General features: G+C 36.7%; 1 protein-coding gene across 3 annotated transcripts; it reads right to left on the minus strand.

Annotated features, from left to right (window-relative positions):
• Window positions 1–12,567: 12,567 nt before the first annotated feature.
• Window positions 12,568–21,277, minus strand: TCEANC (transcription elongation factor A N-terminal and central domain containing). Of its 3 annotated transcripts, XM_072614359.1 has the most exons (3): window positions 20,841–20,906; window positions 18,892–19,110; window positions 12,568–13,704 (listed from the first exon to the last, which is right to left on the minus strand). In XM_072614359.1, exon 3 carries the CDS (start codon window positions 13,694–13,696, stop codon window positions 12,617–12,619), a length of 1,080 nt encoding a protein of 359 aa, XP_072470460.1. In that variant the 5' UTR covers window positions 13,697–13,704; window positions 18,892–19,110; window positions 20,841–20,906; the 3' UTR covers window positions 12,568–12,616. The 3 variants fall into 3 exon arrangements, with proteins under 3 accessions (XP_072470460.1, XP_072470459.1, XP_072470461.1); XM_072614358.1 differs by lacking the exon at window positions 18,892–19,110 and having other exon boundaries at window positions 20,841–21,277; XM_072614360.1 differs by lacking the exons at window positions 18,892–19,110; window positions 20,841–20,906 and adding an exon at window positions 20,461–20,658.
• Between the last annotated feature and the right edge of the window lie 1,902 nt (window positions 21,278–23,179).

Here is a 23,179-nt window from a genome sequence, read left to right on the forward strand (position 1 = left end):
AAAGGAGGAAAATACACAATTTTAGCTCAGAATGTGAATGGGAGGAATTAACCCATGGAATGGAAACATCCTGCAAATTAAAATTTTGAATTTAACAATATGTTGTTTCTAGATTGTTGTTTCTAAACAACAATATGTTGTTTCCTATAAAAATGAGAGATATACACAAAGATAGAATAAAGGGCAGTAGAATTTGTTATGTAAAAAAAGGGGTAGTAGTCATGATCTCAGATGAAGTTAAAGCTAAAATAGATTTACTCAAAAGAGAAAGATAGGGAAACTATACTATGTCAGCAATATTATTTAATGTTGTTTTAGACCATTTAAAATAACTAGACAGTAAAAATAACTAAGAGTACACCTGCCAAAGCAGACACAGGAACTATATGAACATAAACATAAAACACTTTTTATACAAATAGTCAGATCTAAATAACTGAAGTAATATTTATTGTTCACGGCTTGGTAAAGCTAATATAACAAAAAATGACAATTTTACCTAACTAATCTATTTATTCAATGTCATCCCAATTAAATTCCTAAAAAGTTATCTTACTAAATTAGAAAAATAATAAAAAAGTTCATTTGAAAGAACAAAAGTTCAGGAATTTCACAAAAACCAGGGGAAAAATGTAACAGAAGCAGATTCAGCAGTATTGTTGAAGTATAAAATGGATAATTTCTATTATTTTAAATAAAAACTTTATGGAATAAATAAAACCAATGCAGCCAAGAGTAGAAGGAATACAGAAAATTGGGGAAAAAACTTTTCATAGACAATCTCTCAGACAGGATGTGATTGGGTTGGAATATTACTGTGTTATAGAGAAATGATAGCTGGTTGATTTAGAAAAACAGGGACTTGGACTTATGAAGGAAGATGCTATCCACTTTCACAGAAAGAGATGACAAGTGGAAATATGCATAGTATATTACTTATATGTGTATAAGCATATATGTACACATTTATAGATATCTATGTATATGTATGTGTATATATGTATATACATGAATATATACACATATACATACCCCTTCTTTGGAGGGAGAATAAAGTAAAAAGTACACAGCAGAGAACAAAAGAAAACCTATAAGAAAGCACAGAAAAGCTGGGCCACTTTGAAAACAAAAGGTAATATTTATCATACAGGTTTTCATGAAATGGAAATTTATTGTCATACTGAATCCTCTCATGTTCTGTATACATGTTCTTTTTTTCTTTTCTCATTTTGTATTTGTTTAAAAATAAATAAAAAATTTACCAAAAATCCTAATTTATGGCTATTTAAATTAATAAAAAGAAAAAAGATTTTTAGCTTTAAAAAAAGGCATAAGTATAAAAAAATTAGAAATTCAATGATGCCTAAAACAGTGGCTTTCAAACTATTTTATTTCATGAACCACTTCAGTGGGTTAAAAGACCCCTTCCAATATTTATTTACTTCTGTTTGACACGACACCAAACAAACAAACAAACCAAAAACCCAACAAAATCTGATCATAATAAATAAGAATATAGGCATGACTTTGCCAGAAATAAAGGTATAGTTATGTTAATGTAACTTGTGGCTAAAACCAAAGCTCTGAACTCACATGACATAGGTTTAAGTTTGCTTGGACCCCTATTCAGAGTTTCCCTGGGAACATCAGAATTTGATTCATACCTACAAAGGCCCTCACTTTACAAGCAATTAAATAGGCTAATGAGATTCTAGACCAAGGACAAATTTTATTTCACCTGATTTTAAAAATGTGAAAGACATACCCAAGTTCGCTAACATTCAAAATGCTTCCTTTTTCTCTCCAGTCTGAACTTCCCCAGGAACGACTATCCACATATATGCATGTATTTATATCAGTTGTTTAGATGATACATGTATAAATGCAGATTATATGTGTATACACATACATACATATGTACACACACATACATGCCAGTATAGATTCTATCTTTCTCTGCATCTGTATCCCTCTGTCTCTGTCTCATATCTCTCACACATTAAGGTGAAACATGCAGATATTACCTTCCTGGTTCTAGTTCAGTAACTGTGGAAGCTTGGGGAGTGCTGGGTAGGTTTCCCCGTCCCATAGTGTAATGAAGGGTCTCTCCTGACCAGTTTTCAAACTACTAGAACAGATGCCTTTTTCTTTCTGGTTTCTTTCAGAAGTCTTCACAAAACCTTATCAGAAGTCTCTGTTCTAAAACATTTAACTAACTGGTAGACATCTGGTCTGCTTGGCCACCTCTCACTTACAAAGCAACACAAGATGACAAATCTAAAATAAGAAAGATAATGAAGATGTCATTCCATGAAGGAAAACAAGCATTTAGTTCAGTTGAAAAGTAAACTCTGAAAACAATGCTACTGCCTACAAAACTGTGAGGAAGCTTTGGATTGATCAAATTATTTCAAAAGCAGTCCAATCAATTCAACTTACTTCTTTTCCAAAATGTGTTGTAAATTAATAAAAAAAAAAACAAAAAACATTGAATGCACAAGATTTCCCAGAAGTTAAGGACATTTTATTTACAATTTAAAAGGAATGTATAATCATTATCACATGAAATTCCCTAACAAAACATGATGTGATGATGTTTCAAGAAATTTAATTTTAAACAATAATGCAGAATGGATTAAACTACCATGGTTTTTAGATTATAAGGTAATGTATTTTCCTTCTGAAAGGTAGGGTGTTCTACTGAAATCTTATTAAAGTAAATGCCACACAAATGACATATGGGACTCACTAAATGGTGTAAACACAACTAGGAAGGAAATAATAATTAGCAAATATCAAAAATTTATAAACAGTCATACTATCTGACCAAAAAAGAGAGGAGGCTTAAGTCTTGTAAAAGAAATGAAGTACCCAATATAGTCTTCCTGACTGGCATTAACAAATAATATGTATAATTGAGAATGAAAGGTGCTTTTCATCACATGTACTTATAAAAGAAACAGTTGTAATTATATCCAATTCTTTGTTCCCAAAAGGAACATGATAACCAAGACCGCCATGTGCAAGACTTCACCAAGCAGTCATTAAAAATTATACTTTGAACAAATGAGCTGTATGACCTTTGTCAAACTTACAGGGGGAAAAGAAACCAATGGCAACAAAGTATTTCGGAAGTTATCTACAGCTATAGCATTTAAAATGAGATATTTGTAAAGAGCTGGCTTTGCAAACCATATAGGGCTATATAAATTAAAGTTATTAACATTTAAGTGAGCTTCTAAATAATTTTAACTTTCAGCAAACATTAAATGCCAATTGTGTGCAGAGCACTATGCTGATCACTAGATGAGATGCCCTAAGAGGTTCACTAACTTATAGTTGGATATGATACACTCAGAAATAATGATAAATGCTGCTTTCCAGGAGCAGTATTTATTCTCTAGAATGTCCTTCTTCCAATAGCTTTCACAGCTGTCATGAGGGGAAGCAATTCCTGTGGAGAAAGGGTCAGCTATGCTGAAACAACTGCCACACATAGGGCAGAGGAGCCAGTCTAGCTGAAGTACTGAGGGAATCTTAGGAAGAGAGAAGAAGCAAGACAAAACCATCTTAATACCTGATCACCATTTTTTCTTATATATTCATGGGAAGAGCCCCAGATCCTCAGCCCAAGAGCTTTGGTAATAGTAGAACACTGCCAAACACAAGACCTGCTTCTAACATAGCTCCCACAGCCTTCAACGAGGGAAGAAATCATTGTGGGAAAGGAACCCACCTTCCTCATCATCACCAACAATTGGTGACCAACTGCCACCAACAGCCAGATAGGCATAGGAGCCCTAGAAGTAGCAGCACTTCTAAGACTGGTCCTACTTCTAGTCCAGTCCTCAGTCATTGTTGGGGAAAACAACTCCTATGGAAAAGGAGCCAGCCATCTCTACCAAATGTCATAGAACAGGCAAACCACACTAGCTGAAGCAGCTGGGCATCCTGAGGAACAGATGGGAGGCAGCATGTGCCAGCAAAGTCAGATTGCCACTACCACCGTGATCACCATCTTCCCCAAAGATACTGATGGAGATAGCCCTGGACCCTGAACCCAAGAGGTTTAGGAATAGCACTGCTTCCAGCCCAGTGCCCTCCATCATCATCCTGGGAAGCAACCCATTTGCAGATGTGGCCTGGCAATCTGCTCCTGAAGATGCTACTAAATCAGCTGTTGAAGACCCAGAAAGGAAATTTCTTGCCAACAAAGTCCTTTTTACTGTAAACAATTTGACATTACAAATTGATATGATTTTAACAGACCAAATGGATAAAAAATGTTTAATGCCCAGATTTCAATGTGCATGTGAACAGATACTCTTTGGAGCTTTTCCAACAGTATGTATAGCTGAGACAGATAACACAGTAGATAGGCCCAGATTTGAAGAGAAAGAGAATGGGCTGGAGTACTTTTGTGAAATTACAAAACACTTTTACTGACCCCAAGCAAAAATATATCTTATTAATACAAACATTTACCAGTGTTGATGTATGGCAGCAAGATCTGTGAAACTACTGTCTCCCAAGAATTAAAGATGAGCATCAAACAGAGGGTAATGGAAATGGTAGTATGAACAGGCTGCAACATATAACCAGGAAATGAGCCCAAAGAAGAAGAGCAAAGGATATTATCAGGGAATTGCATGACAGACAGAGAAGATAGATTGGGCATGTGACAAGAGTGAGAGCCAACAGGTGGACAGCTGAAGTGCTCATCTGGGACACTTGTGATATCTGGAGAAATCACCCAAGCTCTCTGATATATCAGGTGAACCCATTTATAAACTTTTGGGAAAACACTGGTGAGAATCAAATAGGATAGATGGGCATGGATATGTAGCAATCTATATCATAGGAGGGGACTTCTGAATCAATGAGATAATAGATGCATTTGTATGTTTGAACATAATGTAGTATAGCTATGTGGATTTCAGGGTAGCCAAATTTTGCCAAATTTATAGTGGCTAGATTTGCGTCATTGAAGTATGACTTACATGAGTAGTTACAGTTTAAATTCTTCCTTTTGTGAAGTTTAGAAAAACAATATTAACAAAAATCATAACACCATTATTACTCAAACATACAGCTCTCAAACCTACAGGCTAGAATCAAATACTGACCACCAACGACAGGGTTCTGGTTCTGTCTTAGTTCTGTGTATCCCAGATTGCTAATGGTGTGAAAGTATATTGTCTCATTTTAGTTTAAATAAAAATTTTAAGAAATAACATTTCTCTAATCTAAAGTCTTTTCTTCAAGAAAACACATGAAGGGTCAAGAACAAAAACTAAAGCCCCAGAAAATGAATTGTGTGGTAATCAAATTTAGGAGAAATAATTTTATACCTTTTAGAGCTCAGTCTCTTCCCTTCCCCTGAAGGGATTAGAGTATTGGCCCATCTAAGGCAGTCTCTTCTTTCTTCATTTTCTGAAGGGATTAGAATTGTTGTTATTGTGTTCATCCTTCGTTTTTGAAGAAGACCATGCCATCAGAGAAATGATGATGTGACTCACACTGGACTTTGTTTTGAGTGAGGGAGGGCTGTGCAAGGTCACCAGCTTCACTTTCTCCTCCTAAGCCATCTGGATCCAGTGACCAGGTAGTCATCAGAATGATTGGAGTAGGCCCAGGATGCAATGGGAGACCTTGGCCTATTCAGGTACTCACTTAGAGGGAGGTAATACCCATTCAGTGAATAGGCCTCTTTAAAAAGTAGTCAGGGAATGGCCCTTTTAATGATCAAAAGAAAAAAATAACTAAATGAAGCTGGGAGGGAAAGAGAAACTGTTACTATTGATAATCACTCTAAGTCAGCCATTAAGTGGAACTTGGACATTGAAAATGAAAAGTATTTTCATTAGAGAGCCTTCCATGGATTCTGCCCAAAGCTGAGGCCTAGAGTGTCTAATGAACATCGTATGTACACCCACAAGTGTCCAAAGACAAAAAGTGACAAGTCCTTCAGAGACCTAATATTAATCAGAGGGAGGAAGCCCGTTTGATTACTTTAGATCATGTGTGACCAGCTGAGGTAAAGCCCTTGAGAGTAGTGATCAAAGAAGGATGGGTAGTTTTAGGAGGATGATTCTCCTGGAGTTAAGCAACTATTACTCTATCTGATGAAGTAGAAAGTTGACCCAAAACATTGTTTTATTATTTTACCATCATAGCCTTGTTCAAGAGTCCTATAAATCATACTTCAAATTGTATTGGGGTAGAATTATGTCAGCAGGTGTGAGGGAACTCTGTTAAATTAATAAAAATTGTTTCTGAGAGACTTATGCTTAAAGCACTCAATATAGTATTAATATTTGTTTCAGCATCATTAGCCTTCATTTTCTCCTTTCCTGACACAAAATAAATAGACATATGCAGCACAAGGCATTCATGATTAATTGTGGATTTTTACATAAACAAAATGAGGATAAACATGTTGAAGTGCCTATGCCTGTTATTGAGCTGAGTCTCTGCCCTGAAGCCAGTTTCCTAACTTCTTTCTTCTGGGGCACGTGCCACAAGACTTTTGAAGGGAATTGATTGATATGGCATAGTCTCTGCCGCTTCCTTCTCTCCACTGCAGTCCATATCTTTCCCTCAGTTATACTGTTGTCTCTAATGCTACTTTATAGAAATACAAAAAAGAAATCTTACTCAAAATTCCTACAGAATATAAAAAATATCTGAGAATGCATTTACCAAGACACACAAAAGAGGTACATGAATACAAATAGAAAGCACTCTTTACAGAAATAAAGGGAGAATGAAATAATTGGAGAGAAATTAATTGCTTGTGGTTTGTCCCTACTAATATAAATGATAATACCATCTAAATTTACAGAAACAGTAACATACCAAATTACCAAAGGATTATTTTATTTTTTCCTATCTCCTTCAGCTGGCTTTTGTTGGGTTTGTATGGGAAGATTAATGATTTCATGGATTTATTTTATATCCTGCAAATTTACTGGTTATTTTTTAAAATTAAATTTTAGTTGAATTTCTAGGGTTCAATAAGTAAACCTTATCACTTGCAAAATTAGCAACATATATACAAAAGATATTTTCTCTTTCTCTATGTTTATTCCCTCCTAATTATCTTATTTCTATGGCTAGTATTTCTAGAACTATAGCAAATAATAGCAGGGACAATGGACATCTTTGTTTTATTCCTGACCTTGTTGGAAAAATTTCTAGTGTTTATTATGAATGACATTAACTTCAGTTTTAGAAACAATGTTATTTTTTCCACTGTCCTTAAGCACAAAAGTGTTCTGTACTTTGTCAAGTCTTTTCTGTATTAATATAATGATGTAATTTTAATTATTTTTTATCAATATGGTCTATTATGATAATATTTTGCCTAACATTGAATCAATTCTGAATTTCTGGAATAAATCTAAGCTAATGAACTGTTTTGATTTTTCCTGTAACTTCTTTGCTATTAGTGCCTATGAAACAGGAGTTTCTAGGACCTACAAGAACTTCAATCTAGTTCTGGTTATTACATGTGGGACATGGAGAATTTAAGAAAGGAATGTCAGGGTAAATACTCAGGAACTATTCAGTCAACAAGTATTTATTAAATTCTTAAGTCAGGAAAGGCAAAAGTAGTTCCTGCCTGCAAGAACCCCACATTCTAATAGGGAAGACAATATGAAAATAATAGAACAAAAACATACGTAGATAAGATGGAAGGTGAAAAGGCCCTAGCACCTAAAGGGATGTGGAAAGACCTCCTGAAGAAGGCAGGCTTTGAGAACCACTGTCCTTGACATATTTTAAAGAAAAACCCTGTCTTTTTAGGAGTTCAGGCATAGGGAAATGAAACAATTATTCATCAGATCATTAGAAATTACCAGCTCCTATAAACAGCAGGGTTTTTTCCCTTATTTAAAAAAAAAAATTAAATCATTGTTTTGGTATAGCTAAATTACTAAATAAAGTTTCATTCTGATTGTTGTGATTAGGTGGCATGTCCTGGTTATGCCAACAGAAAAAACCCTGGGAAATGTTCCCAGTTTGAAAAGATCTACTGTAGAAATATGCCACGTCTCTTGTTTGAGGGAAAGCCTGGCTAAGCATAGAAGGGCTCATCACTAGGTTGGTTACCAAGCAATTCATGAAATAGAACTGATGTGGAAGGATGCAGAAAAAAATTAAAGCTCTTTCAAAGTAAACTTCTAATAATAATAATAATAATGAAACTTATTTACAAGGAGGAACATTATTAATCACATGCCTCCATTGTTAATATTTTGTCTATAAATTTGGTCTTCAAATTTCAACCAAAGGAAACTTAAAAATTTTATAAAATTTCAAAAAGAGAAAGGAAATAAAAGTATCACTGATCAAAGATACTTATGCTTGTTAAAAATAACAATGCTGTTACAATGCATAATCTTGGTTTTCAAGTGAACTTTAATAAAATGAGCTTCATTCACTTGCATGATCACTGAATAAATTTAATTCATACTGGTCTGTACTTTGTGAAATTTTAACAGACTTTGCAAGTTTCTTTTCCTTCAAAATAATCTGTGCAAAAATGTTTTTTTTTTTATTTTGCACGAATTACCTACCATTTGGGGAGGGGTCGGGGGAGACGCAATACTACGAACGACAGAAGAAGCAGGAAAGAGAAAGATGAGACTTTTTAGAAAAGACTTGTCTGACACATAATGGCTTTGTGACATGGGGCAAGTAGCTTAATCTCTCAGTACCCCAGACAACTCTCATACTGCAGAAGAGCTACATCTCCATTTGTAGAGAAGTTTCCTCATTTTGGAGTTCCCTACACAATCAAAACCACTGTTTTGGGGGGGTTTTTTTGGTTCAGTACCAAAATTTAAAATCAGTGTGACAATTAAAACCCACTATGATCCTGGATATTGAGTCCAGATTATTAATCCTTATATTGCTGTGAAGCTTTAAGCATGTCATTCATCTGCATCATTTCCCCACCTGTAAAATGAGGGTGATAACTTAAGCCTAATGTCCATTTCTAGCCCTAAAAGTTATGACTAAGGAAAATCTAGCACTGTTACATATGAGAAAGAATGTCTCAGTAGGGACTTATGACTGACTGGTGAGAAAATGATATGAGAAAATGTTTATCAATCAAGAAGCATTTATTATATACTTGGCATCGTGCTAGGCATTGGTAATAGAAAAAGTAGAGAAACAATTCCTACTCTTAAGGAGATTATAGTCTGTCAAGGGAGACATGTATATACCCAGTTGAAGTCTATACTGAATACAGATACAAAATAAAGTAAACACACAATAATTATATTTAAAGATAAGGAAAGAGTATGTGCTTTAGCACTGTGGGGCAGGGGTAGGAAATATTTGTGTAGAAGGTGGTATGTTAGCTATGTATGTCAAGTATACATACTTCCTTCAAGTATATCTTGTACATACACACTTACTTCAAGTATGTCTTGAAGGAAGAGGGAGTCACTATGGCAGAGGTGAGGAGGGAGTATATTCCAGGTTTGATAGTGGGACAATGTAAAGGTAACGAGAAAGGAGATGGAGTGCCATGTATCAAGAATAGTAGTTGTTTTGAAACATGTAAAGGAAGATGGTGCCATTTCTACTATAGTACTTTGCGGTTTTACAGATAATCTAATGGATGAAAGGGCAGTAGATGATGGTGTTAATACTTTCAAAGTTCTCACAAGGGATAAGCATCTTGTGCCTGGAGGTGGAGTAACAGAAACTGAATTGGCCAAATAGATCACATCTCATGGAGAGACATGTCCTTAACAATATGCCATCAAGAAATTTGCAGAAGCATTTGAAACTATTCCCTCTGGACAATGGCAGAACATTCTGGAGTTAAGGCTAATGAAGTGATCTCTAAACTTTATGCAGTACAGCACGAAGGAAACAAAAAGTTTGAATCAGACATTGAGGCTATGGATATGTTGAAAGCTGGAATTCTAGATACTTATCTTGGAAAATATTGGGCTGTCAACTTGACCACTAATGCTGCAATTACTGTACTCAGAGTTGTTCAGATAATCATGACAAGACCAGCTGGTGGGTCAAAACCTCCAACAAGAAAAACGGATTGGAATGATGATCCAAGTGAATGAAGAGGTTAGCTGAACATCTCAAATTAAAAGATCTTGTTTGTATTCCAAGAAGATAAACACTATAAAATTTTTATGATCCCAAAAGAGAACTGTATGTGTGTCAGCAATGCATACACACATGCATATGTGTGTATGTACACACACACAAATTACATTTCAGACTGTGTGTACATCATATATTTATCACATGTACACCAATAAAAATTATGGGTTCAGACCATACATGTATGTATGTAATATATACATGGTCTGAACCTTAATTTTATAAGTGTTGGGAGGTCTTAGAAATGGAATCTGTCTACAGCTGTAGATCAGCAGTTTGTCTATAATTTATAAACCTAGGCAGGGCATCAGGTAGCTAACTAGCCCATGGTCTCCTAAATAGTAGGACCTGAACCCAGGTTTTCCTCATGCCCAAGTATGACCATGTTATTTCCCTGGTACAAGAATCCTCAGTGACTTGCTATTGCTATTAACTTTGGCATGAAATGAACTTCTCTATTTGGAATTTAAAGCCCTTCACATTTGGCCCCAGCCCCTCTCTCTAAGCTGTTCACATTATTCCTCATGGACTATTTGCTGTTCCTCATACATGACATTCCATTCCCACACCTGCCTACTTTTGAATAAACTGCCCCCCATGTGTGGAATGCCTTCACTAGTGAAACTTGTTCAGTTAATAACTTGATTATTTCATATTTCCTTATCTAGGTATGTGTTATATCCACTAAAAGTATACAAACAAGGAGAGAAGGACTGATTGCAAAACTCAGAGCCTAGAACAATAGCTGGGACACTGCTGATACTTCCTAAATGCTTGTTATTAATTCTTCATTGCAAGGCAGCCACTGTTGTATGCAGTCTCTAATTTTATAGATATGGAGGCAATGTGGTACAATGCTAGTCATTTGACCTTCCAGGGTCTCTGTTTCTTAATCTGTAAAATGAGCTGGGAAAGGAAATGGTAAACCACTCCAGTATCTTTACCAAGAAAATCCCAAATGGGGTCACCAAGAGTTGGATATGACTGAACAACAAAAACGAGAGGTTGAACCAGTTGACCTTTAAGGGCCATCAAAATCTTTGACGTCAAGGACTCAGAGGGCATGAGTAAGAATCTTAAACTTTGCCATTTTATCACATGACCTTGGGCAAATCACTTGAATCCTTTAAACTATAGTTTCCTCATATTTAAATTGAGACTGGATTAAATGGCTTCTAAGGTCCTTTTCAACACCAAATCTCTATACATACATCATGAATATATATGTATAATACACACATGTAATATGTACATATTTATATACATATGTACATTAAGTTGCTCACAAATTCATACAAAACTGACATGGTACACCTCTCCTTAGCTTCAGGAATATATCTATTTAAAAGACCCACATTTTAAAGGGCTCATCTTGGCATAGTAATCTGAATTTTTCACATAAAACTACCTATTTTAAAATTGTGATTCTTAAAAGATTGGACACTAGCCAGAGTTTGGACTTAAGTTTTCATATAGTGTGTGTTTATATTAGGTATGTGTATGTATAGATGTGTATATATATTACACGTATATACATATGCATATTTATATATGTGCATCTATATTTACATACATATAACATACATGTACTTATATAACAGATATACAAAATCAATTATTAACTCTTCATATCCTGCAATGAGCATGTGCAAAGAAAAACAATGCAGTTTTGAAGAACTGAACAGATGGATTCTTAATAGAGTAGAAGTGGTGGTGGTAAAGGGTGTTGTCTAGCAAATGAGAAAAGAAAATGAAAGAAAAATAAGAGATGAACAGAACTACAGTGATCTATTTCTTACCAGGTGATGCCAATTTCTACTGAAACATATAGTTCTCATGTAAAGAACCTGTCCTTGCTATGAACAAACCTCTGCTGTGGTTACCACCATAGGACCCACCTCTAAATGAGATAAAGAATACTTCTCACAAAGAAACAGCTTTTACAAAAGATGTTGCCTGACAATTTCTTCTGGCTCTCAATTATTAGCTGGTTATGCTACCTTGGACAAGTCACTTAATCTCTTTAGACATGGTATGCTCCTCTTAGGTGCTCCAAACAGCTACAATCCTTGGTAGTAACAGCTAGTGAAAAAATAACCAGACCAGTAAACAAAAAGCATGGATTTAAGACTCAACTTTGCCATTTAGCTGTGTGAACTTAGATATATCTGTGCCTCAGTTTCTACATCTGCAACTGGATGGACAAGTATCCATTACATGTATATGATAACTTAAGTCCAAACTTTGGATAATGTTTAATAATGAAGGAAGAATATTTTAAAATAACCAGTACTTATAGATGAAAACTGGTATTCATTTGAAAAGGTAAGCCACTATCAATCTTGGAGCTTTTTAATCATCAGCTACCTATTCTGAAGGGTTGAGAAAATATAGTAGGTCTGAAATATGTCATAAAAGCACTTTATGAACAAAAATTATCTTTATTAAAACTGTTAATGTTTTATCACAATCATGTGCAAATCCACTTGCTGTGATACCACTGTTCTCCGCACTCATTACAAATGACGTAGGTCATCATTTGTTCATCTGGGTTTGCACTGCGAACCCAACCTGGAAGGAAAAGTATCCCTCTGGCAATCGTGGTGACTTTGCAATTAAATTTTTCACAGTGCTTACACTTTATTTTATTTGTTTGTGTGCCATCAACGACTTGAGGAAGAGAATGTTCCTGTATACAAGATTCTGTGTATGAAGCCCTCAACTGCTTTAATTCATCATTTGCCATTTCCATGACTGTCATTTCAGCAAATTCTTTTGAAGATAAGGTCCCAGAAAACAGATTTTGTTGTAAATGAGGATTTTTTCGATTCTTCAAATTTGACACTTTGCTTCTGATGCAATTTTTGTACTTTTTGAGATTTTTTGAATAGAGTGCAAAAACATACTCCTCAATTTCTCTTGCCAATATTTGCCAACGATCAGTTTTCTGCTGGTCTGTGGCATGAGTAACTAAGGCTCCGTAAAGAAGTTCTACACACTTAGCCCTGGCAGGATCTTGATGATCACTGGCTGATTTGCCACCAAAGGATTTAGGGTCATGACTCACGAAATGTTCTTCTGAATGTTCCTCCACTGCAGCAGCACTGTTTTCTGGCACAAACGTTTCAACACCTTTTGCAATATCTTGGGATGGTGACACAGAGTTAGAATTTGCTGTGTCTAATGTTTGTTCTTTATTTGGGTATGGGGAATTTTCTTCTTGAACTAGACTAATGTGTTCGGTGTTTTCCTTACTATCCTCAAGATAAAAATTAGAACTGTTCACTGGCTGAAAGTAGTGATTTTTGTAAAGCTTTTTCCACTTGGAAAGCAAACACTTGGCTTTGTTTTTGAAAATCACTATAGGGCAATGTTTCAAAACTCTGTATACAGCTCTTACAACATCTGTCTCTTGGAGATGCTCTACACTCATGTGAGTAGTTTCTAATTCAGTAAGGTGATCACCAAGATCCTGGAAATTCTTTTCTGTCAAAAGCTGCTCAATAATTGCAGCTCTGGTAGCTGCTTTCTTCTTGGTCTTGCCACTCATTTTTATGCCTGAAAAGAAAGGGAGGGGGGAAGTTAATTACTTTTCTTAGTGAGAAATTAGTGTTTTTATATGCTAATAAAACAGTTTTCATTATCATTCCCAAGAAAAAAATTAAGGCTGTTCATTGATTGAAAATGATTATTTTTGTATTTTCCACTATGTATTGTTTTTTTTAACAGCTTCTATTTTCTGAAACATAAGTTATGAAACATAATTAACTCAACAGAGCTTCAGACATGAAAATGTGAAACCTGCTACACAAAAGGACCTGACACAGCATTAAAGAACCACTGGAAAGAAATTTTTAACTCTTCAGCATTAACACTTATTTAAGATGTGCTAGATGATAATTTAGACCTCTTTCCATCTCTAAATCTACAATTCAGTGGTTTAGGTCAAAGGCAGAAAATTAATTCACATGACTGTGAATTAATAGGAGGGGTAATTTGCTGGTATTAGCATCAGTTCCATAATGCTGAGTAGTACTGAGCTATTTTCTGAGAGAGGCAGCTGATTTTCATGATTTAGTTGAAATTACCCATCAAGCACTACAAAATTTAAATCATACTTATTTAAATATAAAAGATGAAGAATGTAAGGAGTTATAAGGAATTCTGCTGCCTCTCTTCCCTGTTCAAATGAAACTGCCAGGAGGCTCAAATGTCCTGAGCAACTTGGCTGATATAACCCCTGCAGTAAGGGCCAAGAGCCCTTTTCCCACCAGGAGGGAGTTTGAATATCAACTAATTGTCACATGCCCAGGTGTTCCTCTTCTTCTCATCCCCACCTCCCAACCATGAAGTCATCAACCATCAGTCTCCAAACCTTGACCTCCATACCAGATCCACAATATATGGTCCTGCTTGAATCAGACAAAAACCCTATAACTTCCCTTTGCTCAACCCTTTACCAGTTTTAGTACAATCCTCCTCCCCTTCACCGGGGATCCCAGCAGGACCTAACTTGTTTCCCTCTTCCTGACTGCCCCTCTGATTGCCTTTCTTCTCAATAAAGCTAGCTTGCTTAACTTTGTCTCTGTTGACTCCTGTGTTGTGCTGCGTTACATTTGTGATGCTCCACCACTTTGTACTAAATACTTTATGTGACAAGACCAGTATTTTCCTGATAAAGTTTCTTTCCTCCCACCATAACATGAGAAGTTTTACAAAGTTGCACCCAGGACACCTAATTGGTACCTGCTTCCCTGACACTGCTCCCAGTTAATTTAATATCTATAAGTTTTCATTCAACATTTCATTGAGTCACAAATTTTGTTTTTATACTTCTTCATTCTTGAAAAACTAGATAGATATGGAAGTCTAACACTGAAAAGGCAACACTATCTTTGAAAGGTACAACAAAATTATATGTGTAAATTCTTGTGTATTTGTTTAAAAATAGTCATACCATTTTATAATTATATCTGTAACTTCATGTAAATAGTCACATTAGAGTAAAAAAAAGTTGTTAAATACTGATGTTCAATCAATACACTAATTCTATGTCATTTTTGCTTTTCAGAATAAACTAAGAGTCTGCTTCCAAAAAAAGTAGACTGGAAAGTCACCAACCGTTTAGTGCCCCCTGCAATAAGTTATAGAGCAATTGCAGATCTGCAGTGGTAAGGGAAGTATCTTCTTTGGGAGTAAGTCAACAAGAATTTAATATGCCCTTACCCTGTGCCAGACACTGCACTATGGGATTCAAAAAAAGGGAAAAGACAGCAGTCCCTTTTGTCAAGGAATTTCCTACACTGAAATCATGGCTGAGGTTGTCATTGTTGTTCAGTCATTTTTCAGTTGTTCCTGAACCCACCTGGGATTTTCTTGGCAAAGATACTGGAGTGGTTTGCCATTTCTTCTTCCAGCTCATTTTACAGAGGAAGAAACTGAGGCAAATAGGGTCCCATGACTTGCCCAAGGTCACACAGTTAGTATCTGAGGCCAGATTTGAACTCAGGAATATGAGTCTTCCTGCTTCTAGGGCTGCTATTTTATCCATTGTACTACCTAGCTGCCCATGGGTGAGGACTTCGGACTAAAAATGTTTTATACACCTACCTGCTTCCCAGGGCTGTTGTTGAGGACAAAATGAGTAATGTAGTGCCATTTTATTTTAATGTAGTGCACTTTGGAGTGCTATTTAAATGTCAGTTATTATCATTCATTATTTAAATTGGTGGGAGTCATCCTTCCAACGACCCAGACTGCAAATCCACTAAGAATTAGTAGGTTTTCAAGAGCTACTTTGATTGGCAGACTTTACTAGGCTGGTCCTTGGATGATATAAAACAATCCACTGCCAGGTCCATATCTTGCCTTTCCAGTTTGACAAGACCTGTCAGAAGATGTGCAGTGGTGTCATTGACTTTGAGTACCATCACAGTGGAGACTCTTATTCTAACTTCTTATTCTAAATTCCTTCCATACTTTCTCCCCCTATGTATGAGAGTGGTATATTATAGAAAAATGTATGAGAGTGCTATATTATATGTATATTACAGAGAAATAATGCTGTACTTGAAATCAGGAGAGACCTGGGTTGAACCTTGTCTCTAACATATATCAGCTATATGTGTGACCACAGGCAAATACCACTCACTGTAAAATGAGATTACTTGTATAGTACTTATTCATAGCGTTAGCATGAGGATCAAATAATCTAATGTATATAAAACACCTTATAAAGACTAGACAGATACCAGCATTTTATTCCCTCTGTTTACAGAAGGATGTCTTTAGGTATTAGAATCCTATCAAGGCAGACAGTGGGGTGCTGCTGGCACAAAGAGAAATAGCATTTGCATTGTGCCAAGAGTAGTTACATACTTAACAGGTACCCAAGAAAACTATAAAACTATAGTTTTATAGACATAACCAATTCACTGGAGTACACAAAGCAATAGAGAGTGTTTGAAAATTACTGCAACTCATGTTAATATTGTCACGCTGAAAATGTCATCTAACTCTATTTTGACAGGAATACAACAAACATCTGTTAAACACAAGAACCAGACCTAAACCATCAATTAACAAAACTTAATGAACTTAATGAATGTTTTGATGCAACAGTTGAAGAATGAAAGTCTGGAGGACTGCCATATGGTAGGTCATAGTATTCCAGGAATGCTATGTCCCCAAATTGTGATTAGAGACATGTTTCTGATGACTAAATTAATTTAATTTCTTTGTTCTTCAGTTTTCTAGAGTAAACTTCTCAAGTTCCTTATGTCTTTAAATCTATTGGGCAGTGATAGTCTATTGAAATCAGGCATGTCCAAATTCATTATCATTAAATGTGTGAATTAATTTCAAAATTATGCTAATATGTTAGATAATTTTTTCATTAAAGATTATGAGAATTTCCTTTTTTAAAGCATACTTGGTATAAGTTTGTTTTTTTAAGAGATCTATTTAATTCTGGCTAGTGAATTGCTTTCCCAATGGATATGCTCAAATGTGTGACTGCTCTTGTATAATTGTAAATAACTACATAATTTATTTCAGAAGCAGACTGAGTAGCAAGCAGTGATATTTTAGGAAACTGTAAGATAAACCAAAAGAGGATTGAGAAAATGATTAAAGACCAAAGGAACACGGTCAGAAGAATCCTAGTTTTAGAATAGACTGGATCAGAATTGGAAGAAAATACACAGTTTGGAGAAAAATCTCTGCATTAAACACCTCTGATAAAAGTCTAATACTTTGTAAAATCTGTTCAAGAACTGACAAAAATTCATAAGATTCACTTCCAATAAACAAGCGGTCAAAGTGCATGAATAGTTTTCAAAATCAGAATTGTACTGTCCTACCAACAGGCACTGGAAAAACTTCTGAATTGTAAATAATGAAAAATTAAATTTTAAGAAAATTTGAGTATCACCACCTTACACTCATCAAAGTAGCAATGACAGATTTGAAAAATTCAGTATTACACTAGTTCTGGGAAGAATCACAGTAACTGAAACTACTTCATAAGTAATGAATCAGTCCAACTATTCTGGAAAACAATTTGGACTTATATAGGAAAATTACAAAATTGTTCATATTAACTGACATAGAGATTCTATTGGGATTATATCCTAGGTTAATGACTGTGAGATAGTGCTCGTTTGTACACAAATATTTTTAACAATGTTATTTGTGAACACAAAAAGCCTACAAATGAAACATGTGCCCAATGGGGAGGGGGGGTGAAGGGAGGAGGAATCCAACAGCTGAACAATTATAGTTTGTGAATATAATGGAATTTGTCTTACAGAATGATTATGAAGAATTAAAAGAAACATAGGCAGATTTTTATGAAGTGAAACAGAATAAAGAAAATAGAGCTAAAAGAACAATACACACAATGACTACAACAAAGTAAATAATGACAAGCCCTAAATGGTAACCAAAGTCCAGGCAAATAAAACCACCCAGACTGGCACCACACTATCAAAGTTAAAGTACACACCCTTCCTTCCTGTTAATCAGAAAAACAGCAGGCTTGTATTATCAATAACAATCAAGCCATTAGATAGTTTTGTTGATTTCCCAAAAACTCTCTACTACAAAATACTCTACTACAAAAATTCTAGAGATTTAAGATCAAACATAAATTCCTGTTTGACCTATCTTCATAACCTGGTCCCTTTATACCTTTCCAGTCTTTTTACATATTATTACCTTCAATGTTCTCTATGATCCAGCCATTCTAGCCTATTTGGTATTTCACACACATATAACTGCATTTCCTGTCTCCAAGTCTTTACATGGGCTGCTTTAGAGGTCTGGGATGCTTTCTTTCTCTTTTAAATTCTGCCTCTCATAATCTTGATTACTTTTCAGCTCCAGCTCATATGAAGCCTCTCTGAGAGTTTACTCCCTATCAAAATGACCCTGTATTCATTTTGCATATACTCTGTATATTCTTGTATGTACATTGCCTCTCTGGTAAGCTTCTTGAGGACAGGAGCTGATGTTTTACTTTTGTTTCTATGTTCCATGAATAACAATTGCTTAATTCTTGTTGATTAGTGGAGAGAGAAGCTCTGCTTTGGTTGAAAAGTGTCTGCTGTGTCAAAACAAAAATTATCATTTTTTTAATAAATAAAATGGACTCAGGAACCTAAGCATAGCTCTCTAGTATTAGGGAACTCCATACTAACTGGAGAAAGCTATATACTGCTAAGCATGCTATAAATCTGTAATTACCTGTCTATACATAGTGGGTAAGCTTATATCATCTTTCCTGTCCTCAGGCGGTGGCAACAAAGGTAATGACAGCATTATCATACTTTGTCTGCATTTTCTAGTTCCTCAGCATTTATGGTTACATGGTAAGTCTTCGAATTATACTGTGGACAACTGGCCTTTCAGGGAAAGTGTCTCTTCAGAATTTTGTCGCGCAAAAAATCCCCAAAAACTACCATCCTGTAATGAGAATTGACAGAGATTTCTTTGTATGGGACAAGGTCTGCAGTTTTATTTTTTAGCAAGAGTTTTTTATCCATTTCCTATGAGGTTTTTCCACACTTAACTGATAACAGAAATGTTTTTTCTGCATTCTAGACTTTATATTTCTTCCTAGTTACAGAGCAAGTTTTACTTTGTAAACTAAAGAACTAAAAAGTTCTTTCAAGGGGGTTCCTATTTCAATTGAACAGTAATGAACATGGTTACAATTTGGAGTAATTCTAGGAAGCAGATAGTAAAAGTTACTTGTAAGTACACTGTGATGTAACTAGCTCCAAATATATCTAAATAACCAATCATATGTATTTTCACAGCTGCATCCTCATATGACAAGCTGTCAATGATGGAAATACCTATTGGTGAAAGGCTCCCCTCAAAGTCTAGGGGCAACAATGCTGGGGGACCTACAAAGGATGATCTTCATAATCCTGCCTGTCACTTAATTACCTTAACACTTCACTTTGTTTTGAGAAATGTAATCTTTAACTAGATTGCAAGTTTGCTTAATCTCAGAAAATGGAATGAGGACGGGTGGTATAAAATCATTGAGAACTGTATTCAATGAAAATGTTTCTGGTAACATATGGATGAAGATAACACAGTCAATCCTGGCTCACTAAACTACACTTCCTATTTTTTAGCTCACTTCCCACCCTTAAGAGTATGAAACTCAGTTGAGGCTTTAAAAAAAAAATCTGAGAGTAGGGACCGGTTTGTTCGGCTTTTTTGTGACTTCCCCAGAGATCAGCCTAGCATCTGACATAGAGAAATGCTTAAAAAATGTGTTGAATGATAATCTAAAAAAAATTCCACTTATATTCCCCATCTCCCACCATCCCCAGAAAAAAGGCTCTACCCCTTGTAGACAAACCTTTGATATGACCTTTATTGTAACTTTTGTCCCCAGTATTGATTTTAACCTGACTTCACACATGCGTTGAGGAGGTACGAGAAACTGACTAAAAACTCCTTTTCTTATCTCTCACACTTCATAGCATGGTATTGGCAACACTGTACAGGTCCAACATGTCTGGAAAACAGATCTGCCTTTGTTCTTAGTAACAGCAGCATGCCCGCTCACTCTACAAGCTGCATGTCAAGGTGGGGGTTCCCTCGCTGGAATACAATAAAATCTCAAATTTAAAATCCCCCCCCACCTTCAAAAAGAGTTAAAAGAGAAAAATTCCTTTCTAGTTGCTGAAACTCAGACAAAAGTGTGGGAAATTAAAAACTTGAATAAAATGGAATAAACAATTCCACAAGAATTAAATATTTTTGAATATCGAATTTTAAACTTAGCATCCTCACCAGTAAAACGAGGGGCGGATTCAGGGGCTTTTAAGATCCCTTCTAAGTCTACATCTAGGAGTCCGTGGAAACTAAAGCAATCTCCAGCCCGAGGCAGCGGGACACCGGAAACGGGAGGAGGGGCAGAATGCAACGCCCGTCCCCCGCGCCAAGCCAAGGCTGGGGGTGACCGGAGAGGTCACAGGACGGGGGGGAGGCGCGAGAAGCCTGGACTGCGGCTGCGCCCTTCCCCTCTTCCCCCCCCAACCCCCACCTCTGCTAGGAAAAGGCGGGGCCGTAACCGTCCCCGAGCTCCCTTCCCCACTGCCTCGTTAGCGTCCAAGGGGAGGCTTCCTGCGGTTCGCCTTTCTCCCCAGGGCTGACCCTCGCACCCTGCTCACCTGTCCGCAGGTAGACGCGACAGTTAGGGGAAGCTAACAGCCTGCCGGACACGACTTCTGCTCACAGAGGGTGGGAGAGAAAGGAAGAAGAGGATTGGAGAGAAGGGGAGACGCTCAACCAATCAGAGGAGCCAAGGCGAGACGCATACGTGATTGAAGCATGCGCAGTGCGATCTACGGAGTTTTCTTCCGCCCGTCCTATCAGTCTCTTTGCTTCCCGTTTCTGTGGATTCCCTGCCGTGCCTTCCGACTGCGTCATCTCAGTCAGGAATAGGAATCTCCCTTTTATTTGGCCCAAGATCCCAGATGCACATTTAAGTTGAACCTAATAACGTCAGCTCTCCGTGACTACGAGACTTCCTCACTTAAATCCAATTCACTTGCAAGTCATGACGTCACTTTCCTGATGCTTTGAATGACGGACTGACAGCCGGCCAGACCAGAGGAAGGGAGCCCCTTGAGGCGGGGCCTAGTTTTTTGTTCTTGATTTAGTGCCTGGCACATTCCAGCTGCTTAACTCAGTGTCTGTTGGACACCTTGCTATAAACCTGGATTGTAACCAGACAGGAAAAAAGATGCCTCTTCCGTTAGAAATTGGTTGGGAAATATTTCATCTCAAGTTCTTTCTGTGGAAGGAGCACATGTTTCTGAACGTTTCTCGTTATCTGAAAGGGCAGGCAAATACAGGCACGAAGTTAGAATTTGCCTTTGGGGAAAATATTTATTGGATGGCATCTCAGTGTTGAATCCCCTTGGGGGTTCATAACCTGGGGTTCATGAACTTAAAAAATTGTATAACTTGCAATAGAACTGGTTTCTTTTGTAATCCTACAAAGAAAAGATTGAAAATTAGAGATCCGTGAACGTTTATTAAGTGCCACTATATGCCAAACACTCTGGGGATAAAAAGAGAGGCAAAACCCAGCAGTTTTTACTCTCAAGGAACTCATAGTCAATGGGGAAACTTTGTGGAAGAGATGGGAGAGTTTTGACTTAGGAGGAATTGTAGTAATCAGAAAAATATATATTTGACTTAAGAGAGTCTTGCTATTCTAGCTGAGTATGGACTCACAAAAGAACTCAAATAGCACTGAAATTATGAGATGATTCGCAAAAGAGCTTTAACCATTCCTCTGTGGAAAAGAGGCCCCCGGCAGTGGAGAAGTAGCAGATGGCAAGCTCTATTCAGTAAAACAGCCTAGTAGATGACATCATCAGCGCGTTGGTGAAGTTTTTTGGTGAAAACAGTTGGGAGTTTTGGAGGTCTAGGGCATAATTCATCTGGGGCACAATCTTAGGATTCTGAGTTGGTCAGACCACTTTGTTCCCTCTCCCATCAACGGTATGGGAATCTGTGAAAGAGTGTGCCTGTTGTATATGGGGAAGTTTTTCTCATTATTTTCCAAAGCTATTAAATGGCTTTGTTTTGAGTCAGAATATCTTCTCAAAAGAGGGAAGTATCAGGAAGCCTATTTGCTGTGGAAATGAATGGATACTAACATAAAGTTTACCTTAAATTTAGGTGTAACTGGGAGAAAAGGTAGGGAGGGCTATGCTACAATTGAATGACTTCTCTAGGTCATATAAATCACCATTTAGAAGTCTTACCAAGTATTTACCTTTATTTCTATCACCCTACTCTCCCTTATTCCTAACATCAACTGAGTCATTAAGGTAAAATTCCAAAGTTCCAAAGATTTAACTGGACAATGTACTGATAATAAGGCTGTGAGGATAAAAGGGGTGTGTGTGTGTGTGTGTGTGTGTGTGCGTGTGTGCGTGTGTGCGTGTGTGTGTGTGCGTGTGTGCGTGTGTGCGTGTGTGTGTGTGTGCGTGTGTGCGCGTGTGCGTGTGTGTGTGTGTGCGTGCGTGCGTGCGTGCGCGCGTGCGCGTGCGCGTGCGCGCGCGTTTCTCTGTTTCTTCTTAGCAAGGGAGAGTGAACAGGAGAAGATTTTGCTGAGATGAAGAGATTGGGACCTGACAAAGCTAGATTAGAAATACTGGGATGAAATGGAGGAAAATGAGGTTTGAAACCTTTCAAAATCATTTTGACAGTGTGCAGTGACTGATTTTGATAGACTTAGAAATGCAGGGACCTAAAACAATTTCAAAGGATTCATGGTGGTAATGCCATTATCATCCAGAGGAAGAATTATGGAGCTGGAATGCAGAACGAAGCAGACCATTTTATTTTTTTTGTTTTGTTTTTTCTTTCTCATGTACCCATTCTTTATAATTTTTCTATGCAACATGACATACGAAAATGTGTTTAATAGGAATGTATGTGTACAGCCATATCATATTGCATGCCATCTTGGGGAAGGGGTGCGGAAAAAATT

This window comes from Notamacropus eugenii, chromosome 5 (assembly GCF_028372415.1).
Source record: "Notamacropus eugenii isolate mMacEug1 chromosome 5, mMacEug1.pri_v2, whole genome shotgun sequence".
In the NCBI taxonomy this organism is placed as follows: domain Eukaryota; kingdom Metazoa; phylum Chordata; class Mammalia; order Diprotodontia; family Macropodidae; genus Notamacropus; species Notamacropus eugenii.

Excerpts from the sequence above, each read along its gene's own strand:
- TCEANC (XM_072614358.1), bottom strand. The coding sequence starts at position 13,696 with ATGAGTGGCAAGACCAAGAAGAAAGCAGCTACCAGAGCTGCAATTATT.